Raw genomic sequence first — 17467 nt, forward strand, 5'->3', positions numbered from 1 at the left:
CAGGTCTTAGTCTAGAAAGGCAATAACCATAGGTATACGCTATGAAAAGTGAGAAGAAAACAAAGCTATTTGGATACATCTAGGTATTAAATGATACCTGATACATCTGGGTATCAGATTGACTGTCATGGTATCACATGCTTGTGTTCAAGTCATCCTTATAGTAATCTCATGCTATGTCACCTACGTCATTCACTCCTGTATTTCATCACAAAGGCCTTGTATCTGCTCACATTAATACAGGAAGAAGGGTGAGTACACAAAAAGAAGATATTTTGAGAGAAAGAGAGACATATTCACATAACTTTCATCAGAGTATATTGTTATAATTCTTCTGTTTTATTAGTTACTCTTGTTCATTGCTTATTGTACCTAATTTACAAATTAAACTTTATCATAGGTGTGTATAGAGAAATCATAATATATATAAGATTTGGTACTAGCTGTGGTTTCAGGCATGAACTGGGGGTTTTGAAACATCTCCCCCACACATAAGGGAGACTACTGTCCTCACAACCAAGGAGATTATTATTAGGCATGTACGCACTGGCACTACTCATGAAATTCTGGCTGTTTTTGTTTTAGAGTTTTCCTTTGAAAAAATTAAATGAGATCAACTATATAGAGGAGGGAGAATGCGAGCTCTTTCTTCAGTTCACTATCTCAATACAAATCTGTGCAAGAACGCAGGTTTGAAGGACAGGTGGGGTGCGCCAGAGTAAAGCCAGGGGGCATGACCTCCAGGAGGGCATCTCAATTAGCTAAGACTTTTGTAGGAAACACCTAGAAGGTTTAAGGAACAAAGGGCATGGGGAGAAAGTAGGTGAGGAGGTGAAAGCCAGGGAAAGAGGCTTGGGATGTATCATCTAAGGCCTGGGAGTCAGGAGGGGATTTGTGGAGGAGAAAGGCAGGGTCAGTTCTCTGGTGTGGCCAGTTTTACCTCGGAGAACAAACCCCACCAGGAATCAGGAGGCCTGTGGGCGATGCTGTCACACCGTACGTGGTGCTGGCAGCCCTAATGGAAACACTCTATGGTCACAGCAGAGCTCTATGGTGGTAACAGCCCCTCCCCCAAACTTCTGCTTCCGCGCTGTGAAAAGGGCTTCTTGCCCCCTGCTTCCCTGCCCAGGGTGTGCTCGTGGCTCACTGTGGCTGCACCAGCTGCATGGCAGCCCTTTCTTTGTCTCTGAAAAAATCCTTTTTGGTGATGAAATACCTGGTCAGCTCCTGTTTACAAATGCCAGGCTGTTGGAAAGATCCCTGTGGGGCCGTACATGGGATGGGGAAGTGACTGGCGCCCAGGAGGTGCTGAGGAATGGATAGGAACAAGTGAGGCGAGATGACCTCACAGAAACTACAAGACACCACATCACAACGGAACACCATCGGAGTCCAGTGTCTTTCCCCGAGGAGACTTTGACGAGTTCTGGGATGGAAAATAAGAGCAACAAGTTGCCACCCTGTTTTCTGTGGCTGGTCACCCCAGGCTTCAGGAGAACTTGCCACCAGGATCTTTCTGTTCAAAAAAAAGAGACCAACAAACCCAGGACCTCGGTTGGTTGTGATTTCTTTAATGCTCACAGCCACCTTTTACTAGGATGCATGATCTCTGCTGTACAGAAGGGAAACTGAAGAAAAGAAAAAGGAAGTGAATCGCTTGAAGACAATGCCTTACGAAGTGCTGACGTCTGCACTTGAGCCCAAGTCTCTCCAATCCCGTCACCTTTCTTCTTTCTGCTCTGCCTGCAGATGCTCTTACAGTGGTTAATGTTAATGTTGCACGAGGTTGCCTCATGTTTCATCAATTAGCCCCCAACTTCTTCTCCTCAGAGAGGCTGTGATGCCTCTGGCCAGGACCAAGCTCTCAGCAAGTCCTCATTGGCTTGTCTTCTTGATCTCTGAGTACACGCAGGTGGTGGTGGCCTCCTTGTCCTGAGGCTCCCGTGGCTTCCTCCCGTGAAACCTGAGGTTGACATACTGGGTATCCTGTTCCTCTCTCCATGCAGAGGTGTCCCCTGGGGGTGACTCTTGGTCTGAGGGCCCATCTGTCCTGGGGTTTTGCTGGGAACCCTGAATAAAGGGGAGGGGAGAGAAGAGACAAAAGAAGAAAATAGACATGGTCTCAAGGAGAAGTTGCGCTGACTGAACAGTTTTTCATTCATCCTGTTATTCCACACGCACTGCTCATGAACTCAACCATTTGCTATTTATTTAAAATCAGAGCCCTGGCTGGTGTGGCTCATTGGAGTGAGCCCCAGCATGGGAACCAAAGGATCACCAGTTCGATTCCCAGTTAGGGCACATGCCTGGGTTGCAGCCAGGTCAGTTCCCTCACAGGGGGCATGCTAGAGGAAACCACACATTGATGTTTCTCTTCCTTTCTTTCTCCCTCCCTTCCCCTCTGTCTAAATAAATAAATAAAATCTTTTTAAAAAATCAGAATTATGATTGATTAGATCTTACTGAGGGATAATAACACATTTCATCTTCAAAGACACCAAGCATGAGTGATACTCTTGTTATTTCTATTCCCAGAAAGGGAAACCGAAGGGAGGAAAGGTGAAGTAACAGGCCCAGAATGGGTAGAAACTAACCGTTTTGGGGGATATGGTTCTGGCAGGCTGTGCCTGGCCAAGAGGTGAGGTGGGTTCAGTGGTCAGCAGGGCTACGGTGAAAGGCTGACCCTGGGCTCTGAGAGATGAAGGGGAAGTCACCTCCCAGCTGTCTGTCCAGCTGACCACAGAGGAGCTCAGTCTGGACTCGTTGAATGGACATACCCAGGGCCTACACCACACCCCACTACACCTCATGAGAAGACACCCACATCACTCACCCAGGTGGCTGTACCCAGGACAGGGTCTTCATCATTTGTGACCTTTCGTCTCCCAGCTGCTTGCCTCCTGTGGTCTTTCACTCTAAGGGAAGAATTCAGCAGCCAGAATGAATCAGGCGCTGGTGGTCAGGCTGCCCCCACTCCCTGGTAATACAACAGAGGCCTCCAGACCCGAGAGTCAGAGTCGGAGACCCTCCATACACACAAGTGAGTGCTCTGACCAGGTGTTTGACCTAGGCTAAATTTTCAAAACTGAAGGCCCTCTTACACTTAGAAACTTGTACAAAATCTATCATAACAGTGTTATTCATGATAGCCAAAAAGTAACGACAACCCAAATGCCCTTCAATGAATGAATGGAGAAATAAAATGTGCCCCATCCATGCCACGGAATATTATTTAAAAGTAAAAGAATCAAGTAATGACACATGAACCTTGAAAATGTTACGCTATGCGAAGTAAGTCTGTCACAAAGGACCATGTATTGTATGATTCCATATAAGCAAAATGTCGAGAATGGGCAAATCTAGGGAAACAAAAATAGGTGACTAGCTTCCTGGGGCTGGGGTAGGATGTTGGTGAAATCACAAATAAGGGATGTGGGTTGTTTTTTCATTTGGATCTAATGAAAAGATTTTTTAAATTAATTGTTGTTCAGTTACAGTTGTCCTGCCTTTTTCCCCACTGCTCCCCACTCCCACAGTCAATCCCCCCACTGTTCATGCCCATGAGTCCTCTCTCTATTCATGTTCCTTTCCTTGCCCCCTCCCCTTCTCTCCCCCATTATCCCCCTCCCCCAACCCCGCCTCTGGTCACTGCCAGTTCGTTCTTTATTTCCAAGTCTCTGGTTCTATTTTGCTCACTTGTTTGTTGTATTAACTAGGTTCCACTTACAGGTGAGATCATATGGTATTTGCTTTTCACTTCCTGGCTTGTTTCACTTAGCATAATGCATTAAGCATAATGAAAAAGTTCTAAAATTGATTGGGGTGATGGGTGCACAACTCTGTGACTAAAATAAAAGCCGCTGAATTGTACACTTTAAACATGTAAGAATTTTCTCTCAATAAAGCTGTTACCCTGCCTCACTTGCCAGATGACCACTCTGTATGGACTCAAATCGGCCTTTCTGGGACTCTGGGGCCTCTCTCTGTACTCCCACGTCTCAGCTCCCCGTACCTCCCCAGGACACAGGCTTACATGCAAAAGAAGATGAGACACAAGCATAGGGAGAGTAGGGCCGTGACACCAGCGCCTCCAAGAGCTGCAGGAACCACTCTGGAAACAGATACCAACTTCCCTGCAGAGAAGAGGGATGTGAACCCACCCACTCATACGTTCAGAGTCTTGTCTTCCCACCTCCTTGCAGAACCTGCTGTTCTGTTCCGAGCAAGACTGAGGGTCTGGTCCTAGCAACCACTCAGTTCCCGGTTCAGCCGCTCTCCCCAGTTCCATCCTCCCTTTGATCCCTTCCTTTCTCCCTCCACCTCCGCCCCCAGCAGGCCCCTGACCTGGCAGCAGCAGGACACTGGCGCTCTGGGCCCCGTGGACATTCTCCACCTCGCAGCTGAGTCTGAGACCAGCCTGGAGCCCTGCGCGGAGGTTCAGAGAGCTGTTGGCCCAGGACCCGGTGGAGCTGGAGGTGACGGTGTAGGAGGCATTGCTGTGGTTCCCCTCCAACAGCCGCTCCCCCAGCCACCAGTGCAGTGAGGGCGCCGGTTGGGCTCGGGAGGAGCAGCTGCAGTGCAGACCCTCATCCTCCCAGGAGCAAGAGGGTCCCAACAGCCGTGGGGGGTCTGTCAGGAGCAAGGAGAAGGGTCAGCAGTGCTCCTGCACTTCCAGAATCCAGAGGTCCTGCCCCCAGGGATCCCCACACTCACAGACCACGGAGAGGCTGAGAGAGATACTTTGGGAGCCCAGAGGGTGACGAGCTTGGCAGGTGAACTGTCCTTCTTCTCCAGCCCCCACATGAGGCAGCTCCAGGATCGCAGTTCTAGAGATGAGGACAGTGTTCAAGGCTCGGGAGCCTCGGAACCAGCTCAGCTGTGCAGGGGGGTTGCTGTCAGCCACACAGAGCAGCCTCAGAGCCTCACCCTCCAGGATGGGAAGGGATGCGTCTTGCACAATCTTGAGGGCTTTGGGGAAAAAAGTGCAAAGATAGAAAGAGAGACAGACAAACAGAGAGAAAGGTGTGGAACACAGGGGCAGGCATCCGCCCAAAAAAGTGAGGGAGGGAGGGTGATGATTTTCCTCCTTGCTTCTCTCATGTCTGATCCCATTCACACTCTGATCCTGCCCCGCCCACACACACACAAGCTCCTGGCGGCCCCACCATCAGGTCTTAGCCCCAGAGAGGAAGGTTCTTTCCTACCTGTGACATTTCTGAAGGACATGCCTACAGTGAGGTTCTGTGGGGCATCTGGAACAGAAGGATATGGCCCCACTTCAGAGGGGAGGAGCTGATGTAAGTAATCCCAACCCAAGGACAGGAGGTGGGAATCTGGAAAGTGGAATAGCTGTCCATCTGACTCACTCCCCACCTGCACTCAGAACCATTCACACGTGTTCTCAGGTTAGCTTAGCCTCCTGCACACACATGCTTGCACATGTCCACACACCAGTCCCACTGCCCTCAAGGTAACCAGCCATCCCTCCCACACTCACAGAAGACATTGAGCCAGATGGTTCTCTCCGTTGTCAACCGTGATCCATGGCATTTCACCTTACAGGTGAGGTTGGTCTCATGGTCCCAGAGCCTTGGGGTGAAGATGAGCACAGAGGAGTGGAGGTTCTGGGGGTTCAGAGAGTCAACAGCAGCTCCCGCCCAGAAGAAGCTGGCAGGTCTTCCCCCTTGGCAGGACCCTGGCAGGTTGCAGCTCAGCTGTGTGGACCGGCCGGACTCCAGAGGCTCCACAATGAGAATGTCTGGTTTGTCTGTCAGAGCAGAGGAGGACACAGGGAGGTGGTTGGGTCCAGGGGATTAGGGACCCAGAGTATGAACCTGAGAAGGACTCCTGACTCAGGGCCTGAGCTCATCCCAAGTCCTGTGTCTCTAATGACTACCCTGGGCCCATGGCCTGGATCAGGGAGTGTCCCAGTGTACTGTTCCTGTTCTAAGATGGGGTCCCACTTCTCAACGTCCTCTCCTGGGACCCTGCCGTACCTGTCACCTGCAATGTCAGCTTCTTATCTTGGTAAGTGTATTGTCTATCTCTTCCTCCGTCCAACCAGAAGACGTAGGTTCCTGAGTGACTCTTCCTGGCATCTCTGATGCTCAGGGAACAGTTGCCAGTCTTGGGGTCTGCGGGCAGGAATTGGCCCTGGGTCTCCTTCTTCACTTGTTTATATGGCTTTGTAGCCACAGGATAATTGTGGTATGTTCTGTCCTCACTCCGGTACCAGGAGGCGTGGATTTTGCTAGAGGGATACCACAAACTCTTCGGGTAGGTGAAGGAGCAGGGCACGTGGATGGACAGACCCTCATGCACCCTGACCAATTCCTGCACTCTGAGCTCATAGCCCGGCTGCTCCTGCAGAGACCCTGGGGGGACACAAAGAGTCAGCTACAGCCACAGCCTCTCCCCACTTGCCCATTTCCCACCCCAGGCCCACTCACCCGCCCACAGCAAGGGCAGCAGCAGCAGGGGCACCATGACTGCATCTTACTGGCTGAGCAGGTTCCTGTCCCTGTGTCAGGGAGGGAAATGCCAAGCTATGGGGTAGGGCTGAGGACACCCCAACAGGAAGCCATGGGTGACAGAGCTGTGGCCAGGCCTGAAAGGGGAAGTTAGACTCCACAGGCCATGAGACTTGGTGGAGGCTGAGAAACCATCCTGTGTCAACCTCGGCCCTCTGCCAGATCCTCCAAGTGATGTACCCAGGCCCCCCGAGGTTGAGAGTCTCATCCAGATGTGAATCTGAAAGTGATCACCTTACAGTTGATGTTTAAGTCAAGAAAGAGGTCTCCCAGGGGTCATCAGTCAGAGCTGCTCCTGGTGACCTGGGGGGCCCACCCTCCAGCTGAAACCACTGAACGTTCTGGCAGAGGATACTTTTAAATTTCCTTTAGACCACCAAGTGCTGGTAGAAGAGGAAGGAATTTAGACCCAAGTCCACTAGAGGGTGGAACCCAGGGGGAAGCTGAGCATTAAAGCACTTTGCTCTGAGGGCTTGGGGGACATGGGAGACACAAGTGATGGTCTTGTAGGGTCTGGGGGCCTGTGGGACAGCAACGATGCACAGGCACCCTCAAGATGGGGCACGCGATGGGGGACCTCACCCCTTTTGTCTGGGAGCCCAATTGCTGGTCCTCGGCACAGCACCCAATTTGCCGCCTTAATCCTCAGGAAGCTTCATCCTCAGGGCCCCTCATGAACTCAGTCCCTTTCCAAAGGCCCAGCAAGGGCTCCAGGGATGTGTGGAAATAACCTGCAAGCCCACTGCTCTTTTAGGAAAGAAAGAAACTTGATGAACACTTTCCCAAATATGACAATGATGTGAGGAGTTCTGTCATTCCAGTGACAAGTTGTGTGATACAAAACAAGTGTCTTAAACTGTTTCAGGAGGAAAAGAAATGTCAACCGACGGTGCTCAGGAAAATACTGAGTTCTCTTCCTATTCTCTGTGTAACATAAGTATAATATTATTTCATCATTAATAGTGATTACTAGTATAATATTAATATTTATTACTGTATGACAGAAGTATTCTCTTATGGAGAAGCAATGAAGCAGTGCCCATCAAAAACGGGGAGAACATGTGTCATGCAGGTGTGCCACACAGGAACACCACACTACTGATGAAGATACCTATAATGTTTTGAATTGTCTTATAATTTAGTTTTCAGCATTTTAGCTTTCCTTAGTTGATGTGATGTGTTTTCTCATATCAGAAAAATCGATGGGTGCCACATGTTGCTTGCTTTTTTTGAAGCAGTGATCTCAACATTAGTATAAATATCAGGCTCCTCAAAACCTGGAGCCGCCCCTGCCTTGGGGAACAGGTGAACCAGACGTAACCAGCCCCCACCTACCCCAGATTCCTCACATATTGCAAAGAACTAAAGGAGGTAGGATTTCCATGGTTGTTCCCCACACAATTGACAGCACTGAGCGGTCTAGCAAGTCTCAAGGAATGAGTGTTGGCAAGAATGTACAGAAAGGGATACCCTTGCACTGTTCTTGGAAATGTAAGTGGGGGCAGCTGCTGTGGAAATCACTATGTCAGTTCCCCCCAAATTAAACATAGAGCTGCCCTAAGATCCAGCAATTCCACATCTGGGTATTCATTTGGAGGAAGCGGAAACACGAAATTGAGAACATGTGTGCACCCCTGTGTTCCTCGCAGCATTATTTACAAGAGAAAAGATGTGGGAGCAACCCCAGCGTCTGTCGAGAAGTGAAGGGATGAAGAAAACGTGCTATATACACAGGGGAAGGTGTTTGTGTCATAAAACAGATGGGAATCCTGCCTTGCAACAACAGGGATGGACTGTGAGGGCTTTATACTAACTGAAATAATTCAAGCAGAGAAAGAAAAATACCATATACTTTCACTTACATGCGAAAGCTTTTTAAGAAGTCAAACTCACAGATCGAGAAGACAGATCGGTGGTGGCCAGAGGCAGAGGGCGGGGGAGGGGGGGGCAAAAGGGTGAGAGGGTGGTTGAAGGTACAAACTTGTAGTTGTTTGATAATTAAATCATGGGGAAGTAATGTACAGCATGGTGACTATAGTTAATATTAGAGGGTATTAATACCGCCAACTATAATAGTATCATTAATAACACCATGTTGTATATTTAAGAATTGCTAAGAGAAAAAAATTTAAAAGTGCTCATCACAAGAAAAAAGTACATGACTATGTGGTGATGGATATTTAACAAGACATGTCGTGCAGAGCACATCACAGTAGATGCATCTACTAGTAGATCATTACGTAGGACTTCAGACTGCAGTAATGCCACATGTCAACTATATCTCAATAACACACACATATACTAAAAAACCTCAGGCTGGGTATTCGGGTTGGATGAGAAGGCCCCAGCCTTCCAGGCAGAGTTCCACTTCGGCTCCCTGTGTGCTCCGACATCAGCATAACAGATTCCTCACGTTGAATTCCTGCTGCTGAAATCCACAGTGGGGCTTCTGTGTTCCTCATCTGCTCTTGACTGATAAAATCTCAAGAGATAAAACAATGAGCAGTGAGGGATTTCACATGCCTTCATGGTAAAGCTCATGGACAACTAGGAATAAAGATGAATTTCCCTGACGAGATAAGGGTTGTCTTCAGTAAACATCACACCTAAGGCAGTAGCATCAGGTCCTGGTCTAGAAAGGCTGTAACAATAAGTCTAAGTTCGCCATGTACCTGCTCTCATTTCAGTATGTGATGAATGCTGGTGGTGTCTGAGATAATAAGTGCTGTTCTGTGAAGATCTGTTGAAGTATCTTTGTGAAATAACGATCACTTCAGGAATAAGTTTGATTGCTAAAGAGGCATTAAAATCACTGTTCCGTGTGCAAAAGTGTCAAAGGATTCATACGACTATGGCAGTTTTGAAGTAGAATAAGCTTCTGGCCCACAGTTTATGGAATGTATTCTCCCGAGCAGAAAAGCGTGCCCCACCTAGGACATGCATGTACATCTACTACACGACTGGGACTATACAGGTTTGTGAATATCAAAGTGAGTATGAACATAACAATTCATTTGTCTTCCTCCGAGTGCATCTCACTCTGATAAAACTGTAGTGCAACGTTTGAACACCTCCAAACTACTTGGGAGTAAGAATATTCGGTACCCAGCAGGTTTCTGTGCAAACACGTCGGCAGCGTTTATACACCATGCCCATGCTCTCATTTCCATGTGTGACGAGTGGTAGTGGTGTCTGAGATGACAAGTACTCATCTGTGAAGATCTGTTCAAGTATCTTTGTAAAACATAAACCCTTCAGTGGTAACGGTGATTGCTGAAGGGATATTGAAATTACTGTTCCATGAGCAAAACAATAAAAAAACAGTAAGTACAAACTATGAAACCTGAAAACAAAGCTGCCTTTTTTCATAAATGACTGCATATATAGAAAAACCTACAAGTATACAGATATAGTAGGGAAAGTTAGCAAGCTTGCTAAAAACATCAAATTGCAACAATCAAAAGCATTCCTATACCACAGTAATAGACAAAAAATAGGATGTTATACAAGATGCCATTGACAACAGCACCAAAAATGGTATACCTTGAATCTATCTGTTTAGATATGTACGTGACAGAAATATAACTGTATTTCCTCAGTGGAGGAAATTACAAACCTGTCTGAAAGGACCTTAAAGATGTAAATAAATTTGAAAATATGCATGTTGATGGGTATGAAAACCATATTGCATAAAAGCCTACTCTACCCTAATTAATCTGCAGACTTAAAGCAATATGTCACTCAATCTGCCAGTTAACTTTGGTGGAACTTGGTACCTCTATTGGATAATTTATATTGAAGTAAATGTTTCCAAACCCAGCCAAGCCAATCCTGAAGAACAACAATATGTGAGGCCTGGCTCTGGAAGATGTCAAGACATGGTGAAACGTTATAGAAAATAAGACACGGTTGCACTGACACAGGGTTGGACCACTAGGCCACTGGAAGAGAGTGGGGCACCTAGAATACCATAGACCAAAACCACAGGAAACATCATACATGAGAGAGGAGGTGATGCAGAGCAGGGACAGAAGATAAATGTATCAATAATATATGCGGGCAACTAGTAATGTAAGTGCACTCAAATAAGATTGCAACCCTAGCTCCAACGATGCACTCAAATCAAGTGTAGGTGGATTGAAAATCTTTTTTTTTTTTTTACAAGAAACAAGACAATGGAGCCATTAGAAGATAATATAGCAGCATGTCTCCATGAACAGAAGGTAGGAAAGGTTACCTGAACAAGACATAAATAGCAGTATTTATAAAGAAAAATATTGAAAATTTGGACTATGCTAAAATCAAGAACTTTTTATATAAGACACCATAGGTAGTGCTAACATCAGCCATCAAATGAGAGATGAACTTTACAACACGTGTAAATATCAAAGTATCAGTCTCCAGAATAAGGAAGTATTTCTAAAAATACATAAGAAAAAGAAAATACAGAACAGTGGGCTCACTTCAGGTGCACCCCATAAAAGATAGCAAACGGCCAACCAGTAAACAAATGAAAAACAGCTTCACAATGTTAGCAAGGAGGAAAGTGCATGTTAAATCCACTTTGTTACACTGGCTGCAAGCAGAGAAGCACTGAAGAGTGTGGAAACCCCCATGTTCGTGGCAGTGTGGGGAAACGGTTGCTGACGTGTAAACTGGTACCGGTGCGGCAGAGAACATGAGCATCATCTACTGAACTGAGGACGGCTTAAGCACGCCAGCAGTTCCCTCCTCCGCTTCCACCCAGAGCAGTGCTGACCCACATAGCAGCCCATGGCCACCATGTCAGGTGACCACGTGAAGGGGGATGAAAAAGGTGTGCACTGTAAGGGGCTGGACGATGGGTAATAAAAGTAAAACACACACTGGATTTGGAAGGCTTACTAGAAGAAAATGAATGTAAACTATTTTGGTCTTCTGACACACTTCCACTGGGGTGGGGGTGGGGAGTTTTTCCCACATGACAAATGAGCCATTCACCTCAATTCTGACACTACCTACCTGGAGACAGCATCAGATTCCACAGGTTAAAGGCTCAGTTCTGAATCTGCTAACCCAACCCCACATCAGATGCCAGTCTCAAGTCCAGGTTGTCACTTGTGCTTCTGACCAACCAGCTATAATTCAGAGGTTCCCAAGACTTCCTCCCTTTGGATTTATTAACTTGACAGAGTGGCTCACAGAACTCAGAGCACATACTACTCACTGGTCACGGGTTTATGTTAAAAGAATATGACTCAGGAACAGTGAGATGGAAGAGATGCAGAGGGTGGGGTGTGCAATAAGGGGCTTGGAGCTTCCATGGACTCTCTGAGGTCCCCTCCCACCCAGGACCTGCACGTGTTCACCAGGCTGAAGCCCCCAAACTGCTTCCTTTTTGGTTTTTATGGAGGCTTCACTACATAGTCATGATTATAAAGCACTTAACATTGCTGGTTGATACCACCCAGCCCTTCCCATGCCCTGGTTCTCTCTGGCCTCACACCACCCTCACGGGAGGCACCTTTCATGATGGGGATGGCAGACATGGCCCCAACACAGCCTCATCCCTTAGCACATCCTCTGTCCTGTAGGTCAGATATGAGGGACAGATACGGTGGGAGAGGAAAGGAAGTTGTGACCACAGCCACAAATATAGACCAAAGGGCAGAAGAGGAAATTTCCCCACAACCTGCACCAGGCAAGGTGGGCCTCAGGGCAGAGAGGAGGATGGGCTGGCCCACCTCCAAGCACAAGCAACAACCCACAGCAGTGAACTGGAGGAAAGGAGTTACCACTATCTCAGTCAACAAGTGCCACAGAACTTATCTCAGAGAGAGGAGTGTGTACGTGTGTGTGAGTGTGTATGAATTCTTTGTAATATAAACTAATGACAAAAAATATTTGCACATCGATTGGCTGCCTTCCACGCATGCCCTTACCAAGGATCAAACCCACAACCTTTCGATAGACGGGATTATTCTCCAACCAACTGAGCCACAGCAGCCAGAGCGAGAATCATATACTTTAAACACGTGATTCCCCTAGACATTTCCAGGACCCACCTGCCACCATACATAGTTATTACATTATTGTCTATTTTCCCTGTGCACACTTTGCATTCAGTGACTATGCCATACAGCATCTCTTTAATTCAACTTCTCAGCAAGGGTCTGCCTCATTCAAATCCGGGACGGAAAATCAAGGCCAAGACCACCGTCTGCTGGACACAGTGCAATCCATATTTTTATGCTCTGGAATAATCTCACAGGAAACAAGTACTTCCTGGTTCCTGGTTCCCTACTCTGACATCAATGATGCTACTTCTTCAGGGAGTCAGCAGACTCGGTGGTCCTTCAGGAGCTAAAATTGACATGCATTTGATTTAGTATATTTGAATCTAGAGTCTGGGAGATCCCCTAGAGGAGAAGCATGGATTCACTGCAAACACTCATTACAGATTTGCCCCAGAGCCATGAGCTTAACCACAGTCATTCTCAGAATCCCTCCATTGGGCTCAAGAAATGTACACAGACTCTAAAGAGAGTAATAAAGTCAATTTTATGTTGTGTTACTTAAAACATTTTTCATTTATAATTAAACAGTAGTCATTACAAGGTAGGCATCTTTGAATTGACAGGAAGAGCTGTGCTTCGGACTCTCCTGCGCACAGACGTCTACATGGACGGGGCCGTTTGGGAGACAAGAAACTCAGGTGTTAACCAGGTAACCTCTAGGCAACGGGAGGGTGAGGCCCCTAGTTCATTCCCTTCCTGGGCCTGGGGATGGAGACACAGGAGCAGGGGGTGGGGAGAGAGAGGACCAGTCGAATGGGAGAGGCACAGGCAACAACAAGGGTGGATAATGAATGTGTATCACTTGCTTATTTTCTGTAATCTTAAAAACCTTGCTAGCCAAGGAGAGACAGTTCCTCCCAGGACAGCCAATTCTCACAGACAGGAAAGATCTCTGCCAGGAACACCCTATCAGGTGCAAACCACCCAATCCTGAGCCCATATTCCCAATCACCCCAACCTGCCCGCAATCACCCAGGACCTGGGAGCAGGGAAATGGAGACCAACCCACAGGAACAAAACCCCTTGAGTTATTCATACTAGCTGATCCTAAATTACTCACCCTGCCCTGCCTTGCATTTCCCATGGAATCCCCAACAACGGCTCCAGCTAGTCTGCCCTCCACTTCCGTCTGCTCCCTGAGGGAACCTGTGCTTCCCCCAGGGCCCTGCCTGGCCTGGTGGGACCTCCTCTCAGGAAATGAAAGGAATAAAAATTTTGTATCATAGGCATTGACTCTCCTTGTCACCACTCAGTCACTTACACAAATGAAAACCCCAAGGGTACAATTGAGACAGGTGAGTCAGGAGTTTCCAGGGAGAAGGTAACACTGATGTCCCACAACCGCCCCTCTGGATTCCATGTGACACCTCAGTGCTGTCTTCACAAGAAGGGAGAGTCAGTCAGGTGTTGGCCTCATTCTCTAGGAGCCTCCACACCTGCAGAGCCAACACAGGTCTCAGCTCAGGGACTTGGCCACTTGGCTGCTTCACCCACCTGGAACTCAGGGCCAATCACTGACCTTCCCAGTAGAAAAACAGAGCTGCTCACCTGGTGTAATAGAGCCAGGTAAGGCCATAGGTGAGGAGGAAGCCAGCCCCCATGAGGGCCCCTCTGATCAGTATGAGGACCAGGGACCAGGAGCCCTGGTGCTCCTCAGCCACACACCTGCAGGAAGGGGAGCTTCCTAGGGAAGAGGAGAGGGGGTAAAATTGTGACCCCAGGTCTCAGTCCTGCCCCCAGCCCCAACACGTAACCTAACTGCCCACCTAAGCACCTGTCTTGCAACTCGCTCAGCACAGAGAGGCTGATGGAAACATTCTGGGAACCAAGCAAGTGCTAAGCCCAGCAGGTGCCCTGCCACACTAGCGCCTATGTGGGGCAGTTCCAGGACCCCAGATGCTGAGGGCTGGGAGGGACTCAGGGTCTGTCCCCTCCAAGCCCAACTCAGTGCTGCAGGGGGTTGCTGTCAGCCACACCCAGCAGCTGCAGAGCCTCACCTTCCTGGATCCAAACAGATGAGGTATTTTCAAGAGCCTTGAGGGGCTTGGGGACAGAAGTGGAGACACAGAGAGAAAGACAGAAGAGAGAAAGAATGAAGGAGAGAGAACGAACAACGCAGGGACATGTACCCACGCACAAGAGGTGAGGGAGGGAGGGTGATGATTTTCATCCTTGCCTCTCCCATATCTGATCCCACTCACACTCTGATTCCCCCTCAGCTCTGTGGTGGTCCCAGGGGCAGGTCCCAGACCAAGACGGGGAGGTTCTTTCCTACCTGTGACATTTCTGTAGGACATGCCTGTGGTGAGGTTCTGTGGGGCATCTGGGACAGAAAGATATGTTTCTGCTACAGCAGGGGAACAAACGGAAGTCACCCCAACCCAAGGAGAGGCAGTGGAGTCCAGGAAGATGGGATTGCTGTCCTCCTGGCTCACGTCCCACCTGCACATCGATCCATACACAAGTGTGCTCAAGATAGCCCAGCCACCTGCACACACACATGCACACACATGTGCACACACCATCCCACTGCCCTCAGGAAACCAGCCATCCCTCCCACACTCACAGGAGACATTGAGCCAGATGGTTCTCTCCACAGTCACCCTTGATCCCTGGCGTTTCACCTGACAGGTGAGGTTGGTCCCATGGTCCTGGGGCGTCGGGGTGAAGGTGAGCACAGAGGAGCGGAGGTTCTGGGGGTTCAGAGAGTCAACAGCAGCTCCCACCCAGGAGAAGGCGAGAGGTCTTCCCCCTTCACAGGACCCTGGCAGGCTGCAGGTCAGCTTTGTGGGGCAGCCAGACTCCAGAGGCTCCTGAATGAGGATGTCAGGTTTCTGCATGAGGGCTGAGGAGGGAAGAGGGAGGAGCTTCGTGCCTGGGGCTTCAGAACACGGACTGTGACTCTGAGGGAGACTCATGCATCAAGGCTCCAACTCACTCCGGGTCCTGTGTTTCTTCCGAATCCCCTGGGCCCAAGGCCTGGATCAGGGAGCATCCCAGTGTCCTGTCCCTGTTCTAAGATGGGGTCCCACACCCCTTGGTCCTCTCCTGGACCCCTGCCATACCTGTGACCTTCAAGGTCAGCTGCTTATCTTGGTAATTATATTTCACGGTATTTGCTGTCTCCATTCGGAAAAAGTAGGTTCCTGTGTCACTCTTCCTGACGTCTCTGATGCTCAGGGAACAGTTACTGTTCCTGGGGTCCCCGAGGAGGAATCGGCTCTGAAGCTTTAGTTTCACTGGTTTATTGGGGTTGTTAGTGGCCACTAGTTTATTGTAGCACGTGTGGTTCTGAAGCTGGTACCAGTAGATGTAGAGTGGGCTAGAGGAAGACCACGGATTCCACAGGTAGAAAGAGCAGGGCACATGGATGCACAGACCCTCCTGCACTGTCACCGATTCCTGCACTTGGAGCTCATAGTGTTGCTGCTCTTGCAGGGTCCCTGGGGGGACACAGAGAGTCAGCTTCAGCCATAGGCACTCCCCCACCTACCTGCACTCTCTTTTTGAGTCCACTCACCACCACACAGCAGAGGCAGCAGCAACAGCAGGAGCACCATGTCTGCATCTGACAGGGCAGAGCAGGTCCAAGTCCCTGTGCCAAGGGTGAAAATTCTGAGCTGATGGGCGGGGCTGGGGATGTCCCAACAGGAAGCCATGGGCGAGTGCAGTGGCCAGTCCTGGAAAGGAAACTTGGGCTCCACAAGCCTTCGGGGGAGCGGGGAAGGACTGAGAAATATTGTGTGCTCCTGCTCACCATTTGCACAGGGGGGTGCTCAGTTAGTGAGTTGGTGACATTCTTGTGTTGAATCCTAAAGTCCACAGTTTCCACCCTTTTCATCTGGCATCATGTCTACCCAGGGGAAAGAATACCACTTGGCCAGATACCTGGGGGTCAGAGCCTCTGGGGCCTCTGGAAGACCACACACAAAACCTGACATCACATCACGGGAGCAGTGCTGAGAGGCTCCCAGGCTGAGGGTCCAGGTAGCTGAGGTCTCCTCTCTCTGGAGAGAAGGTATGCTCACATGGATGAATACATCAGGTGGACATGACCTGTGGTCCCCACCAGTGACCCTGCCTTCCAATCCTTTGGAGCGTGGTCCCCATTCCCATCGCTGTCCTCACCCCAGGTGGCCTCAGAGTCTGGTCCTGACATTGAAGCCCAGAGCAGACCTGAGAGTCGGGCATTTGGAAAATGGAAATTGGGGGCATGGAGTGCCTGGGTGGGAACCCAGACACATACCCACCACCTCACTTACCATCTTTTCCACTTTATCAAAGTTATTTTGCTTCGGTTTCCTCATCTATAAAATAGAAACTTCACTGTTACTGCTGCGTGAGGATTAAAGAATCATATATGTCAACAGCACAGGGGGCAGCTCTCTCTGTGTGGCATGCCTGCACCTCTCTGTCCTCTCTGTGGCTCCCTTCCTGAGCCATTTCTTCTAAGGCTCGCTTCCTCTGCCTCTGTAACTTTCTGAATTAAAAAAAGCATGTGAGATTGTGCCTGGTACTGAGTATTTGCTCATTCAACTAATGTTTCATGGACACCAGCTGTACGCCCATCCCTGCTTTAGTGGCTAAGATACAGCAAAGGGTAAGCTCCTACAAGAAAGAAAAGGTGAGTCAAAAACTCACCTTTGAATAGGACACATATTTAAGAGGACATTTTTTAAATCAACCCTCAGAGAATGACACATTTTAAGCAAAATAAAAGTAACTAAGAACCAGAACACAGAAGAGAAATTGTTGAGGACTGCTGGAATTTTTGAAAACACAGCTGGGTCAGGCCTCATGGACATTTGAGTAAAGATATGAAGAAAGTGAGAGCATGGTAACTGAAGGTATTTGGGCAAAAGTGCATGTTCAACAGTCCCA

General features: G+C 48.7%; 2 protein-coding genes across 2 annotated transcripts; both read right to left on the bottom strand.

Annotated features, from left to right (window-relative positions):
• Nucleotides 1–346: 346 nt before the first annotated feature.
• On the bottom strand, nt 347–6527 carry LOC112310124 (sialic acid-binding Ig-like lectin 5). The gene is made up of 9 exons (XM_045200274.2): nt 6450–6527; nt 5997–6374; nt 5498–5767; nt 5205–5252; nt 4714–4968; nt 4345–4629; nt 4034–4133; nt 2834–2915; nt 347–2070 (listed from the first exon to the last, which is right to left on the bottom strand). Exons 1-9 carry the CDS (start codon nt 6484–6486, stop codon nt 1876–1878), a joined length of 1650 nt encoding a protein of 549 aa, XP_045056209.2. The 5' UTR covers nt 6487–6527; the 3' UTR covers nt 347–1875.
• Nucleotides 6528–14006: 7479 nt separating this feature from the next.
• LOC123480356 (sialic acid-binding Ig-like lectin 14) lies at nt 14007–16146 on the bottom strand. The gene is given in 8 exon segments (XM_053915867.1): nt 14007–14022; nt 14135–14270; nt 14531–14548; nt 14551–14629; nt 14869–14909; nt 15153–15431; nt 15652–16029; nt 16107–16146. Coding segments are annotated over 8 exon segments (987 nt in total).
• Between the last annotated feature and the right edge of the window lie 1321 nt (nt 16147–17467).

The sequence above is a fragment of the Desmodus rotundus genome, chromosome 12 (assembly GCF_022682495.2).
Source record: "Desmodus rotundus isolate HL8 chromosome 12, HLdesRot8A.1, whole genome shotgun sequence".
Lineage (NCBI taxonomy): Eukaryota > Metazoa > Chordata > Mammalia > Chiroptera > Phyllostomidae > Desmodus > Desmodus rotundus.

Excerpts from the sequence above, each read along its gene's own strand:
- LOC112310124 (XM_045200274.2), bottom strand. The coding sequence starts at position 6,486 with ATGGTGCCCCTGCTGCTGCTGCCCTTGCTGTGGGCGG. Across the intron at positions 5,768-5,996 it reads GCTGACATTGCAGGTGACAG|ACAAACCAGACATTCTCATT; the intron begins GTACGGCAGGGT and ends CTGCTCTGACAG. Across the intron at positions 2,916-4,033 it reads TGTCTCATCTTCTTTTGCAT|AGTGAAAGACCACAGGAGGC; the intron begins GTAAGCCTGTGT and ends TTCTTCCCTTAG.